This window comes from Ammospiza caudacuta, chromosome 19 (genome assembly GCF_027887145.1).
Source record: "Ammospiza caudacuta isolate bAmmCau1 chromosome 19, bAmmCau1.pri, whole genome shotgun sequence".
NCBI lineage: Eukaryota > Metazoa > Chordata > Aves > Passeriformes > Passerellidae > Ammospiza > Ammospiza caudacuta.
The window spans coordinates 2,756,160-2,781,173 of NC_080611.1; the positions used below are offsets into that span (position 1 = coordinate 2,756,160).

Sequence of the window (25,014 nt, forward strand, 5' to 3'; positions counted from 1 at the left end):
GAACACCTCTCAGTGTAACATGCTGGATGGATCTGATTATTCCTAAACCCGTGCCGAGGGCGCCTGTCTTGGATATCTCTCCCTGAGTCAACCCCATCCCTTCCCACCACAGCAAGCTCAAAATCGTTCATAACTGAGCAAGAACCTTCCCTCCCTCAGCTGCTCACTGCCAAGATCACACTAAACTTCTCTGTCCCCTGGGAACATGCATCTCCTTGCTTTGGAGATATCCCACTATCCCCAGTTGTACTGGAATATTCCTGAGCCTTCAGGTCAACTTTGCTGCTGCTGCAAAAAAACAACTTCTGATCACATCCAGCCTGTGTCACACTGAGATCTCATTTCCTTCCCCAGAAACAGTACCATCTTTGTGTCAAAAACATCAGGACACAAACAAACAAGTCTTGCAGGACAAATCTCTAAGGGTGGCCACCCTGTTGACATCTCTCCACCAAGAGAGCTGCCAGACAGTCCCAGTTTGGATGGGGCTTTAAAGAGATCCCAGAGGTATTAGGTGCCCAAAGCACCTTCTTTGTGCTGTGGCATGCAATGGCTTTGCCTCAGGAGGAGACCAAAAGGACAACCCAGTGTGCCCAGGCTGAGCCTGCCCTGGGAATGAATCTCGTGTTATTGCCCAGGGAGGACAAGCTGCTCCTCGTGGTCTTGAGCTAAAGCTGCCTCTCTTCTCTCTAGGCCAAGCAGAAGCCTTGAGGCTTGGAAGTGTTTCCCCCTTCCTGCCAGCAGGGCAGAAGTGCTGCCCAGTGGCAACCAGCAAAGACATGGGCAGTCACTGGTTTACCCACAGTGTGATAAAAGGTCTTTGCTGTGCAATTAACTCCATCCTCCCTAGTGCTGATGCCAATGCATTTAGGAAAAGTGAAAATAAAATGAAAAAGTGAGAGGAAATGTACAAAGGTCACATGAAGGTAGAAAACCACTGGTTTGGAGGTATCAGGATGCTATGGACAAGGAAACTCAGCAAAACTCTCGGGGCAAAGATAACATCCCTATGGATTTGGAGAGCTCAGCTCCAACCAAACACATGGCTGGAAGTCTGGAGTCTTGTTATTTCAATGAGGCCTTTTAAATGTTCTCACAGCCCATTTCCACAGCTACAGAAATCACCTACTCATCAGATCTCCCCAAAACAAGGTGGGGTGGGATGGGGAGGCCGAGGACAAGCAGAAATGTTGTCACCACATGAAGCCCATTTTCCATTTTGGGAACAGAGGGGACTAATGGCTGGGGAACATTTGGGAAAGTCAGAAGTCTTGCATGGATCAGTGGTGCTCCACAAGGGAAGAAGGCTCTGCAAAGCAGGACAAGAGTCCTGGCTAGAGCAGTGGGATGCTAGGGAACATCTGGTGCCTTGCAGGGAGAGGCTGGGTGAGCTTCACAGGAGAGGCCAAGAGCCTCATCCAGCAGCTGCTGGAATCGGCAGAAGGGAAGGGTGGGTGGACATCAATGGGCAGCCAAACTGGCAACACATCAATGGGTGGAGGCCATGCTACAGTGGAAGAAAACCATCAGAAGGAAGGAGGTAGACCCACCATCACCTCCTCCAGCTCAACAAGCAGCCTCCACACTGCAGTGATGGGACTCTTCAAGAATTTAAAATTAAAATGGCAATTCAGGTCTGAACACAGAACCCTGGATGCTACTGCTGGGACAGGAGGTGCCTGGAAGAGAGGGGAACTCAAGAAAACCTCTGGGACTTTCCTTTGCCCATCCACCACAGCTCCTCAAACACTGGAGTGTACTCTGCCTTTGGGACAAATCCATGGGATGCTGCTGAACTTGCACCTTCTCCCACCCTGCTCCCAACCCTGTGCCAGGGGCTCAGCTCCACGAGAGCTGGGACACTTCTGGACCCCCCCAGAAGATGCCTGAGCCCCCACCTTCAGCCAAAAAGAGGAGAGCTGCACCCCAAGGCCAGCTACACTGGTGCCACTCCGAGAAGGTGATTGCAAGTCTACACTGTCACAGGAAACCAGATCTGGAGCCCCCAAAAGCTACAGAATCAGGCCTAAAAGAGCAATGGACTATTTTAACTATGGAGCTGTCTTGATATGCCAGAACTTTCATACTTATAAAAACAAGGATTAAACATGGAAAATACTATCTCCAGTATTGTATCAAACCAGGTCAGACCTGCAACATCAAAGAAACACCCCAAATCTATATTTATACTGCTTCAAAAACTGTATTTATTCGTTTAGCCCACAACACCTCTAAGAAGGAGAGGAGGGGAGTCCAGCATCTACAAATCACCAGGAATGTTTGCAGAACTGTTAATCAATTAAGAAAGAGAAGTGGCGGGATAATCCTGCCTCTTCTGCAATGTCCTTGCAGTGCTGGTCCCAGGGGACACGTGGGGCAGGAGCTGGGCAGGACTGAGCTCGCCCTGAGCGCGGCACAGGGACACCAACACTGCTCCATTGTCACTGCAGACTGCCAGCCACCCACCAGTGGGACCCAGGCTGGACATCTGCTGGCCAGTTGAGGGCTGCAAAACTTGGTGTGGGAAGAGCAGAGCTGTCTAGTGAGCAGCTCAAAATACAAACAACCTGGAGCCAGGGGAGAGGTGCCAGCTGTGGCAGATGCCAAACAGCTCCCACCACAGGAATGTGCTTGCCGAGGCATGGAAATCAAAAAATACCAAGGGAAAGAACTTCTTTTTATTCACTACTTGAGTCTGGAGAAATGGATCTGAGGAGAAGACACCTTTCCCCCCAATAATAACCTGGCATCCACCTAAACTATGCTTCAGGATCAGGACTGGCAGGAGTGCTTGTTGGGGAGGATGGAACAGGAAAGCCTTATAAATATGATTGCCTGGCAAAAGATTTTGAGAATATAGAAACTATAAGCAAGATTGAAATGAAAGCAAGTTCTGAGATCCCTTAGTTACTGAACAACTGGAAAACAATGGTGTGGCTGGCTGAAGGTAATCCCCTTTTGATGGAACAACACCCTCTGCTTGCAGACAGGCCCAAGGGTCAGAGCAGACCCTGCCAGTTTGGCAGAAGGGGCCCAAAGAGGAGTTTTTAGGGTTTAAAATGTAACACAGTATGGTAATGTAGTGATTCTTATACGTTGTATGGAAATGCTGTGGGATTTGTATATTGTACTAGATTGGTTAGTGAGAATCAGAATATTCAACAAAGAAGATGATGATTTATTGTATTGTAACGGGAACTTTGCTCACTTCTACTTCTTCTTCTTCTTCTTCTTCTTCTTCTTCTTCTTCTTCTTCTTCTTCTTCTTCTTCTTCTTCTTCTTCTTCTTCTTCCCTTTCTTACTTCTTCTTACTTTCTCACTCACTTACCTACTTGCTTTCCATTTACCCTCTTATGCTTTTACTCTCTTACCCTCTTACCCTCTCTCCCCCTCTCTTCTCTCAGGCCTGCTCTGAGCTGTGTTTGGCAGCTCCCAGCCGGGCCCTGCACCCAGGCCCTTTGCAATAAACCCCAAATTCCACAACCAGAAGAAGATTTATTGTATTGTAACAGGAACCTTGCCCTCTCATCCTCTCTCTTTTACTCTCTCATTCTCTCTTTACCATGCTCTTTCCTTCTCTCTGTTCCTCTTTGGGCCTGCTCTGAGCTGTATTTGGCAGCTCCCAGCAGGGCCCTGCACCCAGGCCCTTTGCAATGAACCCCCAGTTATACAACCTGGCTTCAAAGAGATCTCGTCTCTGTCCGTCCCAACCGTGCGTGACCCCCGTCACTCCTACAAGTGCTGAAGCAGGGAGAGCCCCCCACCTCACACCAGCATCGTGGCAGCTGTGTCCCAGCATTTCCACAAGGAAGCTGCACTTCACTGGTGTCCACAGCCACAGCACACACATCCCTGCAGGAAGAGAATGTCTCTGCTCCCCCAGATCTGCAGTTTCAGCCAGCAAACATAAAAAGGCTGGAGGAAAGTGAGAGGAAGAAAGAGAAGGAGGTTTTAAGTTTGAGCAGTTTAACCTTTGAAAAGGGTCTTGTTCCAGAAATATACATGGGTACAATGCATTTATGGATGGGGTTTGCCAGGCCTTCACCAGCTTTTTGCTCCAACCTGATCCACACTGGCCAAAATCTCTGCAGAAGCAGTAAGCTGTTAGATGACTTCTTTTTTGCAAGGGGAAATCCAAGTATTAGACTCTCAGCAAAGGAGCTCAGATTCAGTCCCCAGATTCAGAGTCCAACAGAAACAGGCAGGGTTTCAAATATCACCCACCAGTTGCTCTTGCACAGAGTAACATAACTGCAGGAATTGTTAATCAAATGATTACGGTGAAAATTAAAGTGGTTGAACCTACTCAGAGAGAAAGAATAAAATCAATTAGTAGATAGAAGATGATGCTTTAAAGGTGATTTTTTTTTTCTTTTCCAATCATTCCCCGAGCTGCCTGCCTGAGCTTTATGACCAGTGCACACTCAGGAGCATCCTCAGAATCATGGAACAGCAAACTGAAGAGGCAAAGAAGGAAAATGCAGAAGGTTCTGTCTATCTCTTGCTTCTCCGTCTCAAAGGTCCTGACCAAGGCACTCAAAGAGCTTTTCCAGAGTGAAAAGCACGTGCATGACCATTGTGGGGCCTACTGAACCAGGCATAAGCCAAAATACCATTGTTTGGATCAAAGAGTTTTAAATCCCACAGTAACAGAAGGTCCCTCCAGCAGGAGCAAGGAGCTCTCAAGGTCAGATCATCTGCCCAGAGGTGAGAATCTCTTGGTGCTGAGGTGAGCTGCTCCAGGGCATCACATCTCAGGGCTGACAAACACTGAAAGCCTGACATGGCCTGGTTTGCCCCACGGTCCCACATATTACATCATCCTTTGGCCACAGACTCACCAGAACCACATTCCCACCCCAGAAGCCTATTTTCTGCCCCAAATTAGTCCTGCAGTGCAAACACTGCTCAGACTGACAGCTGCTGACCAGAGCAGGGCTGCCAGGCCGTTTGCATAACAGGGTCCGGAGCAGCGCCAGCTGATTCCTCCCTGCAACAATGGAAAAACCCAGAAATCTCAGTGAATACGCCAGTCTGTGTCCCAAGTCAGCCCTTGGACTCCCTCCCTTCCTTGAGCCCGTCTTGCCTCTGCACAGGCTCCACTGGGGCTCTGCAGCCAGCCTCGGGAGCAGAAATCTCAACAAGCTCACAGTTATATGCTCAGCTCTCAGCTGTTTGCTGCAGCCAGGAACTGGCTGGAAATCAGTTCAAAATGTTCCAATTCCAAACCCCACCCTGCAACCCCTGGATCTCTCTCTTCATGCTCACAGAAGCAGGCGCTGGGGCTTTTAACTGCTTTGCTTTAACCTTCTTTATTGGGAGAGCAGGAGACATCCCTTGTGATGTTAATTCACCTTTGCCACCACTACCCTAAGACAGGAGCCAAGGCAGATGCCACTCCCAGCTCCAGCAGTGATTCTTTTGTTTTGCTACTTCTCCATCTCTTTACCAATGCCAATGCTTTTCTCGTTCCACAGCTCTGCCTTGAGAGCCACAGGCACTGCCACCTACCTCTACACCACTGCCTGGCATTTCATTCCTACCAGCCCATGTCCCACCACTGCCCTGCAGGCTCTGATGCTGCCCCATCCCTTGTTGGAAGGCATCAGGTGTCCTGACCATGACTATATTATCCTCAACTGTTCATAAGAAAAGACGCAGAAAGAAAAGAAATTAAGACTGTCTTTGCACTCCCTTTCTTGGCCAGCTCTTCAATGCAGCCTAGATCTGGAAGTGTTCAACCAAAATTTTGCATTGCAAGAGCAACTGCTGCACTGTTGGCCTTTGGCATGACCCCGTAGCACTCCCACCTTCTCCAATCCCTGTTTAGGCAAACTCCTCTTGAATCACTGAAAAAAGGCATCCCACCCCCACCAGGAACCTTCCTCTGTGAGAAAAGGACCCGCTGCTTCTCCCCAAACCAGCTGAGGCTAAGCAGAACCCCAGAATCTGCTGGAAGCTCCAGCAGGAGGTGGCTGTGGAGCTCAGCAGTGCTCCCTGCTATTCTGTTCAACCAAAGCAGGCTGTTTTGCCCCCCTGCAGATGAATCTGGGCCCTGCTCAGCAGGGAGTTTCTTCACAGAGCAGGTCTGCATTGGTTCTTCCCGAGTATTTGCCTCCCATTTTCCTCCAGAGATGAAAACTACTCCTGCACATTGCTCAGAAGCAGGGCCAGGCAGGGCCGTGGACACTCCTCTGCCTGGTGCCAAGGGGTTAAGCTCACAGTCAGTTCCCAAAGCCAGTTGTTTCCAACTGGCTGCTGCCTGTGGTTTGTGGGAAGGGATTTTGCTTTTTAATAACATTATAAATAGGGCTGTGTTCAGTATGCTGCAAACTCTCTCTCTCTCTCTCTCCCCCTCACCCGTCACTCTCCTCCTCCTGCTTCTCTTCCCACCACACTTGATTCCAGATCTGACCATGAATGGGTCAGGCTTCCTCCTCGGTGTCCTCAGCCTGCTGGCATGTCTGGTCTCCACCATGCAGGCATGTCCCCCCAGCTGCCACTGCCACGGCGGGGACCTGCAGCACGTCATCTGTGACAACGCGGGGCTCAAGAAGATCCCCAAAGTGCCTGAGCAGACACGGCTTCTCAACCTGCAGAAGAACAACTTCCCCATCCTGCCCACCAACGGCTTCCGTGACATGAAGAAGTTGGTGTCCCTGCACCTCCAGAGCTCCCGGATCAAGGAGATCTCCACCGGAGCCTTCCGGGGGCTCAAGAGCCTGGTCTACCTCTATCTCACCGACAACCAGATCAGTGTCATCAAGCCAGGAGCCTTTGATGATCTCTCTGATCTCACCTACCTGTACCTGGACAAGAACAAGATCCCAGACCTATCCAAAGGGCTCCTCTCCCCTCTTGTCAACCTCTTCATCCTGCACTTGGGCAGCAATAAAATCCAGGAGCTGAAACCAGGGGTCTTCAACGGGGCTAAAGATCTGCGCTGGCTCTTCCTCTCCGACAACTCCCTCACCAACCTCCTACCTGGGGCCATGGAGGATGTAGAAAACCTTGCTGTCCTCCACCTGGACAAGAACCAGCTGAGCAGCTACCCTGTGAATGCAATGAGTAAGCTGAGAGTGCTGGAGGAACTGAAACTTTCTCACAACCCAATTGAGGTCATCCCTGACAATGCCTTCCAGTCCTTCGGGCGATACCTGCAGACACTCCACCTGGACAACATGAAACTGAAGAAGGTGAGTTCCTTCTCCTTCCACTTGCCGCAGATCAGAATCATGGGGCTCGCTTTTCTTCCCCTTTACAAAGCCCTTGGTTTGCTGACCCTTCCTTAGAGAGGAGAGGGGAAGTGCAGGTCTGTAGGCTCTGCAGGCAGCAAGGCACTGACTGCACCCTGACGTGGCTCAAGCAAGGGATGAGAGAGCACACCCCACCCCTCTGTTGAGTTATTTATGCAAAACCAAATTATCTGGAGCTGATTAAGCCCTCTGGATGGATGCAAGGCAGTGCATTCCCTCCCAAGCTGGAGGTGACACCAGACACTGAGAAAGGTATCTGGGATGCTCCAGAACAATTAGGAACCCTCCATATTCACAGACACAAGGTGAGGGATGAGAGGTGAGCGTGTCCCTCATAGTGGAGGGCACTTCCACCTTGCAGAACTGAGCTGCTCTGCCTCCTTTGCTCAGCCCAGGTACCTGGGAGAGGGAGGTTCATTGGAGGAGCTGTGAACAGTCCTGGTTTCTTACCCCTGCCTTGCAGACAGGTAGGGGTACAGACCTTCACCTCCCCGCTGCCTCCCAACCTGACACATTACAAAGAAAGGTTTGTTTATTGATGCTGTCTCAAAAGGAACTCTCGCAGCATCTCACAAAGGAGCCCTGTTCCCACTGGAGGGGAGGAGGGACATTCAGGTATCCTGAAGGGCAAAACAACCCCCTCCTTTTTCTGTGAGAAAGCAGGATCCACAGGCAGGAGTATCACACTCAGGGAATCACTTGTTTTAGGACTTTGAAAAGCCTGGCAGTGCTGCAGAACCCAGCACCGCATCCTGATGCAGCCTGATGTCCTGGGAGAATCCTCCATGGCTGGAAAGAGAGGGAGCTGCAGGCAGAACAGAACAGTTCTGTCTGGGATGGTGCTTTGCCAGTAAGCCCAAAGAGAGTCGAGGTGAGCCAGGCTGGGACTGCACTGCAAAGCAACACCCACCACATGCAGGAAGATATGATGAAAAAGAGAATTTCTTCACAACTCAGTCTCGCAGTGATGAACAGATCACATGAAAGCTACAAGAAATGCATAAAACCAGAGTTTTCAAAGGGAAATAGAATTCCAAAAAGCTACAAAACTGGAATTACGGTCTGTCCAGGTGCAGAACAACACTAACTAAACCAGTTGAGTAATAACTTCAGCATTTCAGCCCTTGTCCACTCTGAGCGTTAACCTCTCCAGGTTAATGGCAATGGTTTTAATCCTGAATGCCTCTGCTAGGCATGACCTTAGATGTTGTCTGACAGCACTTCTGTAGACTCAGTTCTAAGGCACTTTCAGTCAAATATTGCAGCATAATGCTGTACCAGCTAGAGATATCAGACTTCCAAGTTACATGTTGAAGAAATTAGACTTTGGGGTGTTCCAGGGAAATAAGCATCCTTGGTTTGACCAAGAAGCAATGGTTAACAATTCTAGCCAGCAAAAAGGACTTTTTTTTTTCTACAGTGACCACTTGTGGATAGGAACTTAAAAGGCTCTTGTGCAGCCAGTGCCTCCTTTCCTCCACAGCAGCCCAACAGGACATCACTTTATGGGATCAGCACTAACAGGGGGGGGCTTCTGCAGCTTTAGGGCTTGCAAATAGAAAGCTTCCAGCTCATTTTCCCTTCAAATCCTCAAAGGTCTCATACCCAAACAGCCCACGTGTGAACTTTGCACTGCTAAGAGACATCTAATCACGGAGGCTGCACGATCCAGGAAATCACCACCAAATGCTCTAAGTGCTGCCAGCATCTTTACTGCAGCCCTTTCTCCCTCACAAACATGCTGTCCTTAGCTCTTCCCTGCATGGCTTCAAGATTTTTGAGCTGATCAAGAGTAAACCCACGCAATTCTACTCCAGCCTAAATTACATCTGAACAAAAGGAAGAGCCTGAGTAAAAGGTGGGGCTCAGGCTCCAGCACAGAGGTCCCATCTCCCCCCAGCATCACAGAGCCACACTGGACCCCACAGGGCTGTGTTGCACAGGCCAGGACCCTCCTTGTACCTCAACATGAGACAGGCACCCCTGTCTGTGTATTCAGTGTAAAATAACTTAACAGCAGTAATCCTCCACCTGAATAAGGGACAAAAATCACCCTTTTCTTCCCAAAGACACAGTCTGGCAGGCAGCTCTGTAGCTGTTAGCAGCAGATGTGAACTCTCCTCATGGGGCTGGGAGAGGAATGAGCAGCTGAGACAGTAACACCACTGTCCAGCCCTCCCGCCCCTCCATGGCGTGCCAGCATCCCTCAGAGCAGCTCCACCACCAGCACAGTCCAGCATCGTGAGCTCAGCTCAGCTTTGGAAGGAGAAGACCAGCAATGCTGACTGTCTAGCAGCCATAGGGATCTGGGAGTCTCCTAGCTAAGCTCTAATCCCATCCAGCAATGCTTAATTTGGAAGATGACAAAAGTTCATGGCTTAAAATAGTGCATTCCCTCTGTCAAGCTTTTCAGCTTAGAGAGCATGAACACACCTTCATGGTCCATGAGAAGCGCAAGGTTCTTTTCAGAAACGGGAGCACAGGTCCTGGGGCTTTGGGAAGACCTAGTGAGTGTCCTCTCCAACCTTTAGAGAAAGCTCTCCCCTCACGTTGAGAGGGGGAAGAAATGGTTTGTCATAGCCAAGAAGAGCTTTGTGCTTTGTCAGGGAGCCCCTCCCCAATCCATCACTGCCATGGAAGTTAATGTTGAGGGGTTTGCTTTCAACAACTTTCCAACTTGAGTAACCATGGGCTGAAAAACATCAGGGATGAGGCTTCAGGGAAGAGAGGAGAGAGCTGCAGAGTCTGATCTACAGCCTCTCTTGCTTTTTAACACTTTCTTAAGGGAAGCTCTACTTTAAAGCCTCCCTGTCAACCAAGAAAGCACAAATTTTACAGCATCCCTTACAAAAAAACCCACTGGAAATGAGAAAAAATGAGGAGGCTGAGGTGCTGGAAACCTGCCTGTATTTCTACATCGCTCAAATGCCAAGTGTAAATTTCCACTCAGAGCCCCCAGGCACTGCCAAAGTCTACAGCCCCTTCAGAGGCCACAAACACTCCTCCTTCAGTTGCTCCAGGCAAGGCAACAGGCCTTGGGAGGATTTCCAGCCTTAGAAAGGAATATACCAGAATATATCTTCATTTAGAATGGAGAATTATTGCTCAAAAATAAAAAAGGGTTGCCAGATTTAAATTTATTTAGAGATGTGGCTGCAAAGACAATCCCACATAGATTTGGGATGTAGCTCTCCCTGTAGGAGACTCCATCAACCATGAGCCCACCAGCCTGCTGCCTCTCAAGTGTATAGAGCATCCAGCAAGCCAGCTCCCTGTTCACAGCTTCTTCTCTTGCTCTCTCCACACTTCACAGAATGATAGAATAGCCTAGGTTGCAAGGGGCATTAAAGATCATCCCTTTGCAAAACCCTCAGAGATGGGCACCAGGTTGCTCCAAGCCCTGTCCATCCTGACCTTGCACACTTCCAGGGACAGCACATTCACAACTTCTCTGGGCAGCATGTCCCAGTGCCTTGTTCTTATGACACTCAAAGTCTGGAACAGAGGCCCCCATGTTTGGAGTGCCAATTCCCCAGCTCCACGTTCCTCACCACAAACCTTTGTGCTTCAGTTTGCAGACAACGCGTTTGCTGGCGTGACCGTGCTGAAAACCGCGCACGTGGAGAACAACCGGCTCACCCAGCTGCCCCGAAACTTCCCCTTCGACAAACTGGAGACGCTGACCATCTCCCGGAACCCCTGGCACTGCAGCTGCCAGCTGGCCCCGCTGCGCAAGTACGGCACTGCCACGGGCTCTGCTGGGCCTGAGCTGTGCCAGGACACCGCTGGCACACCAGGCAGCTCTCTGCCCACCCTGCTGTCCGTGGTGCCAGGACACCGCTGGCACACCGGGCAGCTCTCTGCCCACCCTGCTGTCCGTGGTTTGCTTCTTTTTCAAATTCCTCTGTTACAGGGCTCGTAAGGGTTGCAGGATGAAGAGAGAGACAAGAATGTTGATTCTATGTTCAGAAGGCTTGATTTATTAATTTATGATATATATTACATAATAACTACACTAAAAAGAAATAGAAGGGAAAGTTCTCAGAAGCTAGCTAAGCTAAGAATAGAAAAGGAATGAATAACAAAGGTCTGTGTCCTGGCAGAAAGCGAGAACAGCTCTGCCGTGAGTGGTCAGTAAATCCAAACATCCACAGGAGACCAATCACGGATCCACCTGTTGCATTCCACAGCAGCAGATAACCATTGTTTACATTTGTTGCTAAGGCCACAGCTTCTCAGAAAGGAGAAAAATCTTAAAGAAAAGATTTTTCTGAAAAGATGTCTGTGACATTCCTCTCTCCCTGCCTCGCTGTGCCACAGGTGGCTGAAAGGCAACCGCACCCGTGCTGAGGACACGTGCTCCAGCCCAGCCCAGCACCGGGGACAGCCCATCAGGGACACCCCGGCCCTCCGCGCCTGCAAGCTGCCCACCAAGAGGTCCAGGAAGGGAAGCCGCCATTAAACACGGTAAGAATGTTCCCCTTGAGTCACAACAGAGGCCCCAGCACCTTTGGTGGCATCAGTCTTAAATGCCACTAGGGTTTGGCTTACAGCAGCTCATCCATCCACCCACACATGTCTCTGCTCAGAGCTGCACCATCTCCTGGCTCCATGAGCTCCCAGAGCAGAGAACCTGCCAGAAGCATCAGGGATGGAATCAGCTCTGTGAAAAAACTATAGGGCTAAAGACAGGCCTGGGGCAAAACATGTAAATAAATATGAAATAGAGAAGTAAGGATCCTGAAAATACACACAGAATAATTTTGAAATCTTCGGAGCTTCTATTGCAACATGGGAAAAATTTATCTCTTTTTGCAGCAATCACTGTACATAAGGAAAAAAACCAAAAGCCCTACACTGTAACAGGGTTTAAGCCTCAATCATGCTTCAGGCACTATGGTGACATGCACCCTGTCCTAACACCAAAGCCCTATATCAAGTCAAGATGTAATTGTTATGCAAAAGGGATAAACACTATATATCAAAACAAGGGTGGATTTAGCTGACTCCTACCCTGAGCTGGGACCACACAAGCTTTACTTTTCTAACCAGCTGGAGATGCCCAGCCCTTTGCCCTATATAGGTTCTCCAGGCCTGGTGTGAAATTCAGGACAGAGCATTGTTGGGAAGTCTTGCCCCAGACTGCCCAGCCCATAGGAAAGTCGATATCTTTCATAAGGAGCAGCTCTTGATTCAGCACTTCCTTTTCCACAACTACAATTCCCTCCAAGACAGTCAGGTATTTAAAAACGTCTGTTGCCTTCAAATGAGTATCCCAGAGGAGGGAGGTTCAAGATAGGAAATATTCTTTGGGTAAGGAGGTGATTCAGACACCAGGCTGCCTTCCCCTCCAGCAATGAGCTTTTGCTTGCTAACAGCCACCAAGGCAAACACCAACTGTGAAAACTGATCACACAGACACCTTCCACAGCTGGGAACTACCGGGGTATTAAGTTCAGCCTGCAGAGGAGCAAAAAAGCCACAACTGTCATCACTCCACCCCAAGCATTTTACTTTTTCCCATCCCAGAAATAGGCCTGGAGTTTGTACAGATTCCAGAGGACTTTGAATGAGCCTGCAAGTTTGTAAGCTCTTGGGGAAGGGACCTTTGCTCATTTGTTAGAGAAAGTGCAGTGATCCTGCACTGCATTGTATGAAAAGAGGTGGGCATTGTGCCATGTTATGGCCTTTTGATCCCCACTTCAGTAAGGATATGCACATCAGGGTGGAGAAAGGAAATTTATGACCAAAATGTCAGGGATTATGCCAGCTGCTCTGTGCCTTTCCAAAGTGGTTATTTCTCTTGTAGTGCCAGAGGGTTTTATGGATTAGAGATGGAAATACCAGTCATTCCATACAGGCCAGGAAAAGTTCTGCTCTAAGCACGGAAAAACTTCAGTTTTCTAAACCACTGTACTTAAACATAGTTTATTTACAGGTCTGACCATTCTTAATCTTCTTTCCCTGCCTGAACTCAATCCCAGTTCATTCCTCCATGGGGAGAATAAGAAAACCATGACAATAATACCTGGTTTGTTTTTTTTTTTTTCCTGTAGCACTTTCCATCCAGCTCCCTCAAACAGGTTTACAAGTGCTAATGAAACAGAAAACTATTTATTCCAATCTTGCAGAAGACAAAGCTCAGTGCCTTCAGGTGTCAGTGCCAAAATGCAGGTACACAAACCCACTCCAGTGTGGTGAGCATGAATTTTATGAAAGTGCCTCTGATTTCATCATGCACCCCTTGAGAGCCAGGCAGCTGTCACGTACAGGGGTCTGTATTTCAGGGATGAGGACTGACTTGGGGTACATTTAAGATGAAAAGCTGCTTGGTAGTTTCTAAGACTACACCTTCCCTGGATTTTCAGAATCAGGGCATCAAAATACTCCACCACTCTTGAAGATTTCGTTCTGGGTTTCCTTCCTTTGCCAAGAAAGTGTTCCTTGACCACCAGCACTTTGGGTAAGATCCTCAGGAGTCACACAGAGAGTTGGCAGAGTAGCTCAGAGATAGGACTGACCCATTTCCTCTGCTGTAGGAAGTTGTAACAGCTCCTTGACTCCAAACTCTTCACCTTCAAGTATGGGCTTCATCCACCGGTTTAAAAATAGACAAATGTTACAAGCTTACTGCTCTGCTGGAAAAATCCCTTTAAAGGTGTGGCCTTCTCTCTTTTTTAATGCTAGCAGGCTCCAGTATGGCCCGTCCTGGTGACCGGTCACTTCAACCATCAGAAAACTACTGACTTCTGAGTCCTTCCTTGAGCTTCTCCTACCTGTCAGGAAGCACTTCTGATATATATGAACACCTGCAGCCTCCTCTGAATCCCTGCTTCTCTGCTGACCACAAGGATGGAATTCACCTTCTCAATCTTTTCTGACATCTATGTATTTTAAAAGAGGCCTCTTTAAAAACTAAACTATGCATGACCACACTAAGACAAGCTAAGCTAGATCCTGCTGGTAAAACACAGTCATCTTTCCCAGAAGAAACAGAACCCACATCCCTGATCAACCAGCTGGTTGCTGTCTCTCCCATTCCAGAGGAGAGGGAGCAAATGGGAAGGTGGGAGCATCCCTCCCCCAGCTGCTTGATAAGGAAAATTGGTCTCAAGCCATGCAAAGAGACTCCCCTGCCTTCCCACAGAGGGGATCCCTGCAGGCCAGGGCTGAGGGGACAGGTGAAGCAGTGACCAAGAGCCAGTGGCCCTGAGGCAGCAATCTCCCAAAATTGGCCAGAAATCCTTTAAGGGAAACAGTACTGGGAACCTCCAAACCTGGAGCCATCTAAAGACTGGATTTCCCTCCCACTCTGTGGGGTCTCCAAGATGTCCAGGAGGAGAAGGTGTGCATGGTGCAGCGGGCTCAGGCACCTCTCCTCTCCTTCCCACCCATACTCCAGAGATCTAGCAGGACACCAGGATGATTGTCACAGCTATTTCAAAGCCACAGTTGCAATTCAACTACTTTTTAAATCCTGAAGAGTTATATAAATATATGTCTATTTATTCCTCTGTAACAGTGTAAATGACCTTTAAGAGGATGAAAACTCCTCTGCCTCCCATATAGAAATTGAATTGTATATTTTCTTATGTACATCTTCTGTATAAAGCTCTTGCTGCAAAGATGAAATCAACAAGTCTCTGTGTGTCTGTCTGAGGGCTGGAGGGATCAGCAGTAACATGAGACCAGTGGCACAAATATAGACTTAATCCTCTTTATCCCATGGGCAGAGCAACTGTTTGGGAGGGTTTTATTATTTCTCTTGCTACAAAACAGGAGCATGTGACACCTAATGAGTCCTGGGCTCTCACAGTAATGCTTGAAAATATTTTGTGAGGCCAAACTCAATTTTACTATGAAAATAGGTAGCTGTCACCTGACAGAGCTCAAGCAGCAGCACCAACCCTGGTGTTTCCAGCTCGGCATTAAGAGCATCATATCCACGAAAAAAACCTGGCTGCATCCCAGACAGTTTCAGGATGGATGCCCTGGATTCCCCTGGTCTGTGGCAGAGCACAGAGCTGTCCCTGTAAAACCCCACTGCTGGTGCAGTCAGGGTCTGCCAGCAACAACAGCCTGATCTGCCTCCCAGAGCCACGCTTATCCATCACCACTGGCTGCTTCCTCAGCCTTGGGAAGCAGCATGGTAACAAATTAATCTCCTTTAGGGCAAAACAAAATAGTCCTTTTCTGGCTCATCCTGCATGCAGATGGCAGGACATGCCCAGGAAATGTGTCACCTAGAGGGCCACTGTCCCCCACATGCAGCACAGGCTGGTGGCTCTGGCACAGGCCCAGCGTGGTGGAGCAGCAGGACACGTGGCCCAGCTCTGCTGCCCTTCTAGCAGTGCAGCATTTCATTGCCACAACCTGACTCAGACATGACAAAAACCATGCAATGAGGTTTTACATCCACAGGAAATCCAGGATGGGCAAGGAAACTTGACAGCTCCACACCAAGAGGAATATAAGCACCCACCCACACCAGCATGAACCAGCATTGCCTCTGCCACCATAATCCTGGCAGTGTATACAACTGAATGTCAGTAAAAGGTTTGGAATTAGCAGCAGAATTTCACTTAATGACATTGAATGTGATGCCTTGTCCTCTTCTGAAGCTTCCTCCCCAGACACCTCAGCAGCAACCAGGCAGAACCCCCACTTCTGTTGTCCAGGTTTTCTGAGCCTTCCCTCCTCAGCCTGATCCCAGCAGCTCCAGGACCACCAGGTACCACTGTGACCCAGAGAACCCAAACTTGGCGGCTCACCATGACCAACACCCCTAGCAGGTCTGGTCACAGCCACCACAACTCACCACAACCTCTGGCATGTGCATCTTGGTCATAATTGTCTTCATGAGCTCAGGGGGAACAGAAGAACCTCCAATAATTCCTGGAAGGAAGAGGAAAATACCTTGGAAACTAGCTATTTATTCCCAGGAGTTGTCCCTCAAATGGCTCTCCACTCCCAGATTTAATGCTGGCAAGACCTGTGGGATACACTGGTTCCTGTCAAAATACTTCCCAAATCTTTTTATACAGATCCTAGTTGTTCTAGAAGCAAAGGCTGCAGCAAGGCCAATTTGCCTTTCTCAACTGGAAAATAAACTCTGTAACTCAAACCTAGTCCAACCTACATTTCCCCAAAAATGGAAAGATTCATAGCAGAAAGAGACACAGTTTTATAGTGGGACAAACACTCTCATTGATCATCACCATAAAACCAAAAACCTTTCCTCTTGCCTTGCACAGAGCAGCCCTTTTGGGAGAGGGTAGATCCCACTGCCACCTGTTCCAACCTAGGATGACAGAGCAAAGGAGCAGGGTAATAGATGGGCTTTGGTGGGGAACAGGATGAAGACAGGATTGTTTTGCACATAGCAGAGATGATTAGGTAATTTGCTAAAATATTTCCTTATGCTCCAGCACCACCTCCTCTCCGTACTATCATTGCCTCAAAAGGACTGGTGGTCTGCCCAGCTATTTCCAAGGTGGGCTGGGAGAAGAGAGGAAGCTCCAGCACATGTATCACACCCTCCAGCATGAGCATGAATGACTTCAGAAACAAACAGGAAACTTCAGGTCTGAGGAAGAAATCTGAGCTTGGCTCTGCTTTACGGACTGCACTGGTCTGACACACAGAAAGCATCTGCTGCCACATGGTGGTAGTTGGAGAGAGGAGGAAAATCAAGCTCTTCTGACACCTCCCCTTGCAGCTAAAATAGAAAGGTCTTTCCCTAGACTGCCTTCAGATGAAGGAGTCCTAAAATACATAATGATGGAAGGATTCCCCAGGGAAAAGAAATGTAGCATCAAATTAACAGGGGGGAAACACAAGGCTCATGCAACTAAATTCTTCCCATCAGAAGAGATGTGTGCTCACAAAACTAAAAATATGGTCTCCCAGCAGGGAACCACGAATATCCTGGTTCTCAGGATTTTTCCATTTGAATTCTGGGACTTACCTCCCCGGAGAGTTGACAGGTCATAGGAGTCAAAGTCCGGCTGGGAGAGTATGTCTATGAACATGGTGGGTGTGCCAAGGACAATGGAGCATCTTGAGAAAGAAGGGATAAAAAGGCAAAGCTGCAGAGATAGAAACTGGGGCAGCCCCAGCTCAGCACCCATCCCATCCTGTCCCATCCCATCCTGTCCCATCCCATCCTGTCCCATCCCCTCCTGTCCCATCTGGGGCTGCAGGGCAGCAGCACAGAGGCAGGCACAGCAGATGTGCTGTTCATCAGCATACACAGACATACATCTGCATAAAATACAGAGACTTATGTACATGTATGATGCAGACAGCATCTTCCTTTCCCAAGCTGTACTTGAGGAACAATATGGACACACTGTCCCAGCAGCAGAGCTGGACTTGGAAAAGGAGGGCAGGTGTTCAGCTGTGAAAACACAGCAGCCACGGCAAACCAAGACAGCACTACGCTTCCCAAGCAAAGCCCTGTGGTAACAGGAAGGATTCCTTAATTTCAGAAGAAGGATGACACACTCCCAAGCACAGCTGAAAAGGCAGACTTTGGTTCCTGAAGTGCCTGGGCAATAGAGTGCAGCAGCAAATCTGCCTCTCCCACAGTGGGAAGGAAGAGCACAAGCAAGGTCCTGGCAGGTGGGGCAAGGGAAGGAGCAGAGCCACGAGGCCAAGAACTGCCCCTGAGCAAAAGAGGCTCTCACTTCTCTCGAGACACGGCCTCCAGCACAGCCTTGCCCTCGAAGCTGGGCGATGAGAAGATGCAGGAGGTGCCATGCAGAGCCATCACCATGCAGCCTCCCACCGACGCCAGGCAGTGGTAGAGAGGCGCAGGGAGCACACAGCGACGCTCCTGGGATCAACCAGAGAACCGTGAGCAGAGGAGAGGACACCTCCCAGCGTGTGTCCTGCCCATCTCCCTGCTGAAGAGCAAAGATCTGAGCAGTGACATTTTTCCTGATCCCCTTGGCTGGAAATGTGACAGTCCACTGTGCTCGTGTTAGTTGAAAACACAACTGACACATCCTGCCTTTAATAAAAATTAGTTTGGGAAGTTTTTTATGTCAACATTTCGTCCTGTAATTTTGCAATGTCTCTTCTTTGCTGGACTCCTTGGTCTGCTATTGTTTATACATTATATACCAAAAGAGACGAATGGGAGTGCTGTGAGAGGCATGAAATGTGCAGGACTTGGCACATGCTATCCATTTTACTTTCTTTTTGTTTTTAAATCACCAAAGGCTCTGAAGACTGATTGAAACAACTCATCTATTCTCTGGATCAAAGCTGATGTGCTAGAGATAAGTACTTCAGAACTTCAAAAGAAAATATTTGTCTTTAACATTTTCTTTAAGAAACCACAAAAAGAGAGGTCATATCCTGGTAAGAGTTATAAGACTGTAAACATGACATGAAACCAAGTCATGTAAATCAAATTAAAACCTCAGTCAACAGAATACAAAGCTAACATCCAGAGTCTTGTAATTATTTGAAATGAGTATTCACCAAAATGAAAAGTGATTAATTTCATGTTTTTCCCCCATAAAAAGATAGCTTTTTTGCCTAAAAAAAACCCCTTCACATGAAACTAAAATGAAAGATCAATGAACTCCCTTGAAATGCAAAATGTTATGCATTAATATCCCTCAATGTCATTTGCAGTAAAACATCCTGCCCTTCCACTGAGTAAACACCAGCATTCTCCACATGTGGCTTCTCCATTCCCCAAACCCTGTTCCCACCAAACCCACCTGGCCTGTGATCCCCAGCCTCACACCAACCAGATAGGCATTATTCACAATGTTCCTGTGGGAGAGGGTGGCTCCTTTAGGGCTTCCTGTTGTTCCCTGGAAGACACAGGGAATTATGTATTAACACCACCTTTTCTGAGGATGAGCTCAGGGGAGATTCCTCCTGGCAGACTCTGGGGTGATCTTCCACTTTTTTCTCCTATCAGACCTGGGAGATTGGTTTTACTTTTTTAACAGCACCTGAATCCCAAAAAATAGCCCAATTTCAGCTGAACAGAGTTCACCTGGCACTGTCTCATCTCCATCAGCCCTTGACAAAGGGCTGAACAAAAAGAATGGAAGAAGGGGAAATGGTACAACACTTTTTCCATCCCACTGCAGAAGCTGAAAGCTTGGTCTCAGAGGGAAACAGGAAGAAAATGTGATGTGTGGCATTGCAGCCCGTGCTCCCAGTGAGGAAGCCAAGCCCAGGGCACGGAGCTGGCAGGGCACCTACTGAAGTGAACTGGATGTTGATGGGCTCATTGCAGGACAGCGTCCTCTGCACGGCCCTGAGCTGCTTCAGGTGGCTGCTGTCCCCAGCCTGCACCACCTCATCCATGTGGAAGGTGCCAGGCAGCTTCGAGTCACACATGATGACAATGGACAAGTCAGGTAGCCTGGCAGAGAGAAAAATACCATCAACAATAAAAGAACAGGGAGAAAAGTGCCCAGACAGGCACACAGTGGTCAGGGCAAACCTCTGGGCCAGCCTAACTTGTTCTCTTCAGATGAGACCTCCTGTCTTTCTTCAGCAAAACCTGTGCTGTGCAGCTGAGCGGACACAAGGCAGGACATGGCTGTGAGGGCAGTGCAAAGACACCAGATGTTCCTAACTCACCTTTTGCTCTTTATTCCCCCTGGACTGGATTTTTCTAGCTCGGGACATGACTGCTTTAGAATATCATAGTATTTCTGTGTTCTAAATTGACTGGGAAACACCAGTGCCTTACAGCCAACCTGTGAAGGAAGACAGAAACTCATGAACAGCCTTGTTGGGTTGATGGTCAGGACATGATAAAGAGCAGCCACTCCCAGCACAGGAACAGGGAGTTCCCCAATGACTGAAGCAAACGAGCCCTTACAGTTGTGCACTCCCAAAGCAGTGCTTTGGGAATTCCCAAGCCTGGATCCAGCTGTGCAGCCAGGGCTTTGCTCTTCCTCAGTGCTGGATTCAGGATGATTTTTGCTGCTCAAGAAATCAGAGCTGTAGCCTAAGGTTCCCTCCTTGCCCAGGATTGACACCCTTCGTTGTGAGCACAAGGCAAACAACTGATTGTTCAGATTATGAGTCTCAAATCTAAAAAAAAAAAAAAGCCCAGTCCCAAAATATTAATAAATAAATAAAGTTAAAGCAAATTAATTTGTGTTGATCTGGAACGAGGATTTTTGAGGAAATTTGGAAAAACAAGGACTTCCAAAATCTGCCTCTTAAATCAAGCCAAGTTTTTTTTGTGGAATTTTTGAGGTATTCCTTTTCCTAAGAAAAAAGCACTAGCTATTTTGAAAATGAAAACACTTTTCATTCAACTCTTACATTTACATAATCCCAAAACAAAACACCTTAATTACTCCAATAATTTTTGTTTCTTTTTCAGTAGTGAAGATTTTTCTGAATTTGACCCAGATTTGCAAACTGTTCTCATCTTCCAAAAAATGCATTTGTGTCCAATAAACTATTTACATATTTATTCAGCTGTTCTCATTATTTTCCCAGAGTCTGGGAAATAAGGAGACAAAGGCTACTGCAATAAATTATTTGTAAGTACCCTCTGGACTTTGTCAGAAAGGAAGATAAACATTTGCTCTGTTTTCTGGAAGAGGCTGCCCAGAACCCAGGGGACTGAGGCTGTTTTGGGCCTCTGCAATTTTTTACTACTAATTCCTTTAAACTATAATTGTGGTTGAACCAGCTCTGAAAAATAGATGCTGTGTGGGGAGAGGAGGGCAGGTTGAAGGGCTGATGCTGTATAAGATAAAGAGTCTCTGGCTGGGCCTCTCCCACATGGTCTCAACCTGAATGGCAGCAGACCTGTCTTCAAGGAATGTAAAATATGAAAACTCGCTATCAGTTTGCTTCTACCAAGCCCTGGAAATACAGCAGGAATCCAAGGAATGGTTATTCCAAGCATATTTCCAGAGATACCAATCAGACTGCACAGATGGACAGGATCCAACAGGAAAAGCCCTAAAGTCTTCACAAATTTTATTATGCAAATAAACAAACACAGACAAATCCTTAGGGTGATGAGGAACTCCAGAGATCCCAGTGTCAAAGGTGCATAATAAAGCTGGGAATGCTGGCAAATCTGGAAGGGCAAGACAGGAGCAATTCCCCATGGAGCTGAAGCACATTTCTGCCCTTATCCCATCAACATTCCAGATTACATTAGAGAAGAAAATCAGAGGAGATGAAAACCAAAGCCTTGCTGGGGAAAAAGGCAAGAACTGAGTTGCACATTCCAGTAGGACAGAGAAGCCCAAGGACATCCAGCCTGGAGGAGATGGGGCTCCACTGCAGCAGTGAGTGCAACCCCTAGGCATGAGAAAACAGGAGTGACCAGCAGGACTGCTGAGAGGATTAAAGACAGGATGCAACAAGAATTCAAACTGCAGCCCAACAACTCATTACACAGTTACTGATACAAAAGAATTTTGCTAAAAATTATCCACTTTCTAGGTAAAAATAACTTGGGTGGTGCTGGGAACATTCAGAAGTGGCTCTCTCTCTTCTAACATCAGCCTTTCATTTTTAGCTGAACAAATCACAATGAAAAAATTAGCTGCTTAATCTTAATTTTTAGCCATCAAATATTTAATAACCTGAATTCCTCATTATTTGAGCAAGGGAGCCTGAACAGTTTAAACTGATCAGGGCTCTGCACGTCACAAACTCAAACCCAGGTAGGTATTCAAGGGTAGGTGAAGCAGCAAGATCAGACAGCAGAGAGATTTTAAACAGTGGCAATACCTAGGACTTAAACCAGCTTAAATCCAAGGCCAGCCAGCCTTAGGCAAACCTGGGAAGGAGAAGTCAAGCTACCAAGTAGACTGGTCCTTTCTGAGGTTAAAATGAAGTCCTTTCTGAGGTTCTGCTTTCACGGTTGAGATCCCAGCTGGTGATTTTTGCCCAGAGCAGGAGGGGCAAAGAGGAGATATCAAGTTCTACATTTTTTCCTCCATTCCCTGGTAAATGATTGCTGACAGTGGGGGCTGGGTTGGGGCAGTACTGACAGTGCCTGGCTGTTAGCAGAGAGAGAGGGATGAGAAGGATACAGCAGTTTCCATCAGACACGGTGGCAGCCACAGCAGGAAATGTGGCCACAGAATTGCAGCTCCATCCCCTGTGCACATCCAACACGAGCCCTGCTCTCCAGCCAGCTCCTCCCACACTCCCAAATGTTGAGCAGCTCATCTGCACCATGTCCCCACCAACCCCTTCCACACACAGCTCATGCCATACGAACCTTCCTGAGCACAAACTCCAGCTCAGAGGCCTGGTAGGCTGGATTCACAGATACCTGAAGAGCCAGAAAGAAGAATTTGATCACCTTCTTGCCTTGAACACGCTCCCCCCTAGCACAGATTCCAACAGAAAAGTTCCTCCAGGGTTAAGCCACACTCAGAACCTCTCCTCCAACACAGAACTAACAGCTCACCACCACAGGAATTCTGCATTCACAGAAATTATATCTGAATTCTGTGTTTGTGTGAAAGAAAACAATTGCAAAGGGATTTATGTGAAGTCACTGAGTCAAAACAGAGCTTCAGGAACAGAAACCAGACCTCCTGTCTCACAGGGGTTGATCCAGTTGATCTAGCTGATCCAACCCACTAAACTAGACCAAAATTCTTGTGCAAGTCGGGTTTCTTGATGGACAACTGTGATAACACCTTTTACCCAGCTCTCCACAACATGGCCACTGGAGTTAAGTTCACCACAGGTTCCTAGTGAGCCACACTTTTCCACCCTATTCCTGCAGCCACTGGAATGAACCAGGGTGGAGGGAATGGAGCAGAAAGCAGGGTACAGACCTCAGCACAGTACACTGCCTAAATAAGGTGTATATTGGTCATGCTATCAAATGAAAATTGGCTTTAGGCATATGCAGCCTGGATGAGATTTTTAAGTGAGCCTTAAGTGTTCCATGGAGCAATACATTTCAAAGGGATCTAACCAGCTGGTAACTGGTTAGGGCAGCAACATCCCACATAAAAATGGTCCTGGAGAGAAAAGCACATCTCCTATTAACAGCTGTTGTCAGCACTTTTTTTTCCTCCTCCCTCTGCAGCCTGCTTCCCTACAGAGTGGAGGATGAAGATGCAGAGAGCTGCACAGGTCTTCCTTAAATAATTGATTCAGCTAGAGATGACATGCCAGGGAAGAGCATGGAAAAACAAACAAACTTTAATCTCCAGTATTTCCTATTGCTTCTTTGTCTCTATTTCCTTTCCCAATAGACTGCTAAAAGTAAACTCCTTACCAGGATGATTCCTGCCTGGGCAGTTGCAAACTGCATAAGAACCCACTCATATTTATTGGGTCCCCACATTCCCAGCCGGTCTCCCTTCCTCAGGCCAAGGGCCAGAAGTCCAGCTGCTGCTTGGTCCACCTGAAAAATATAAGAGCCTGAGGATCACACACAGTGGGGGATATTGGTCTCCAGGCACTGCTTTCTGGAGAAAAAGCATCATCTTTGTAACTGAACTGCACCAGACTGTGTCTCCCCAGAAGAATCCATCAGCCCCTGCCTGCAGCAGCTTCTGAGCCTGGAGCACAGAGCAGCCCTTGCTGAGCAGGTTGACTGAAAGCATAAAAATAACAAACCTGGAACAATACAACAAAGCAGGAAGGAAGTTAGGCTGTTGCAGGCAATTATGTTGTTGCAAGTTACTTCTTGCCCACAAACTATTTATTGCCAAGTTTCTCATCAATTCCACTTAGGGCCAAGCCTTACCCATATGCTGGGCCCATCCACACTGTTGGATCTACCTCCCTTCTGGGTATCACTTACTTCCAAAATTATTTGGGTGAAGAAAATTCTATCAAGTGATTTTTGGCCTGCTCTGGGTTCCTGTCTTATTAAGTCCTGTGAGGAGTGACTGGGGAAGATGGAGGGGCTCAGCCTGGAGAAAAGGAAGCTCAGAGGGGACCTTCTTACTCTCCACAATCCCTGACAAGAGTGCAGCCAGGTGACAGCCAGGGTCTGCTCCCAGGTAACAAGGTTCAGGATGAGAGGAAGTGGCCACAAACTGCACCAGGCTAGGGTCAGGCTACAAACAGGAGGAATTTCTTCACTGAAAAGGTTAAATATTAAATATTGGAAAGGACTTCCCAGCGAGGTGTTGGAGTCCCTGTCTCTGAAGGCCTTAAAGAAATGCCTGGATGTTACACTCAGCACTCTGACCTATTTGACAGTGCTGTGATCAGCCAAAGTCTCAGTCTCTGAAACCTTTTCCAGCATTAATGATTCTGTGACTCGTTAACTCAAGTTCAGCCACTATATTAACAACTACTTTATTCTGCAGGGTGGTAAGCATGTTTCTGGTTCACAAATGTATGTATAAATACATTGAGGCATTCAGGAAAGGTTTTATAGTTTTGTTAAGTTTTCTAAACTTATAAAATCTGTCTTGCAGGAGATATGAATTTAAGGAACAATTTGATTTAGTTCTGAATTATAGCCTACTTCTTAAAATTAGGGTGAATACAGCTAATCTTTTTTATGTGAATGGATGTGACCAAAACCATAGTAAGCCCAAAAACCTACCAAACAATTCTTTCCTATCAAAGATCATATCACACATTTATTAGAAACTTTCCAGGTAGTTGGTCCCTCCATTCCAAAAACATAGAACCATATATTCATATATGCCCACAGCCACACACATCTGTGCATATGATATGGAGCCCTAGTCCTTTACTTTGCTCCATTGCCTTCATGCTTGAATAAAAATCTTCCCCATACTCAGGACCTCAGATA

The 25,014-nt window shown here is 47.6% G+C and overlaps 2 protein-coding genes across 3 annotated transcripts in view; one reads left to right on the forward strand and one right to left on the reverse strand.

The window, feature by feature from the left end:
- ACSF2 (acyl-CoA synthetase family member 2) overlaps nucleotides 1-25,014 on the reverse strand; it is a 37,569-nt gene that overhangs the window by 6,066 nt on the left and 6,489 nt on the right. The window contains exons 3-10 of the mRNA XM_058817059.1: nucleotides 23,515-23,643; nucleotides 22,498-22,551; nucleotides 19,872-19,990; nucleotides 19,488-19,650; nucleotides 18,992-19,087; nucleotides 17,945-18,093; nucleotides 17,224-17,315; nucleotides 16,075-16,151 (exon numbers count right to left, since the gene is read on the reverse strand). Coding sequence (XP_058673042.1) covers nucleotides 16,075-16,151; nucleotides 17,224-17,315; nucleotides 17,945-18,093; nucleotides 18,992-19,087; nucleotides 19,488-19,650; nucleotides 19,872-19,990; nucleotides 22,498-22,551; nucleotides 23,515-23,643 — 879 coding nt within the window. The remainder of the gene's footprint in view (nucleotides 1-16,074; nucleotides 16,152-17,223; nucleotides 17,316-17,944; nucleotides 18,094-18,991; nucleotides 19,088-19,487; nucleotides 19,651-19,871; nucleotides 19,991-22,497; nucleotides 22,552-23,514; nucleotides 23,644-25,014) is intronic.
- On the forward strand, nucleotides 6,367-14,819 carry CHAD (chondroadherin). Of its 2 annotated transcripts, none has more exons than XM_058817062.1 (4): nucleotides 6,367-7,196; nucleotides 10,828-10,991; nucleotides 11,577-11,723; nucleotides 13,944-14,819. In XM_058817062.1, the coding sequence occupies exons 1-3, from the start codon at nucleotides 6,417-6,419 to the stop codon at nucleotides 11,716-11,718; spliced, it is 1,086 nt and encodes a 361-aa protein (XP_058673045.1). In that variant the 5' UTR covers nucleotides 6,367-6,416; the 3' UTR covers nucleotides 11,719-11,723; nucleotides 13,944-14,819. The 2 variants fall into 2 exon arrangements, with proteins under 2 accessions (XP_058673045.1, XP_058673043.1); XM_058817060.1 differs by having other exon boundaries at nucleotides 13,947-14,819.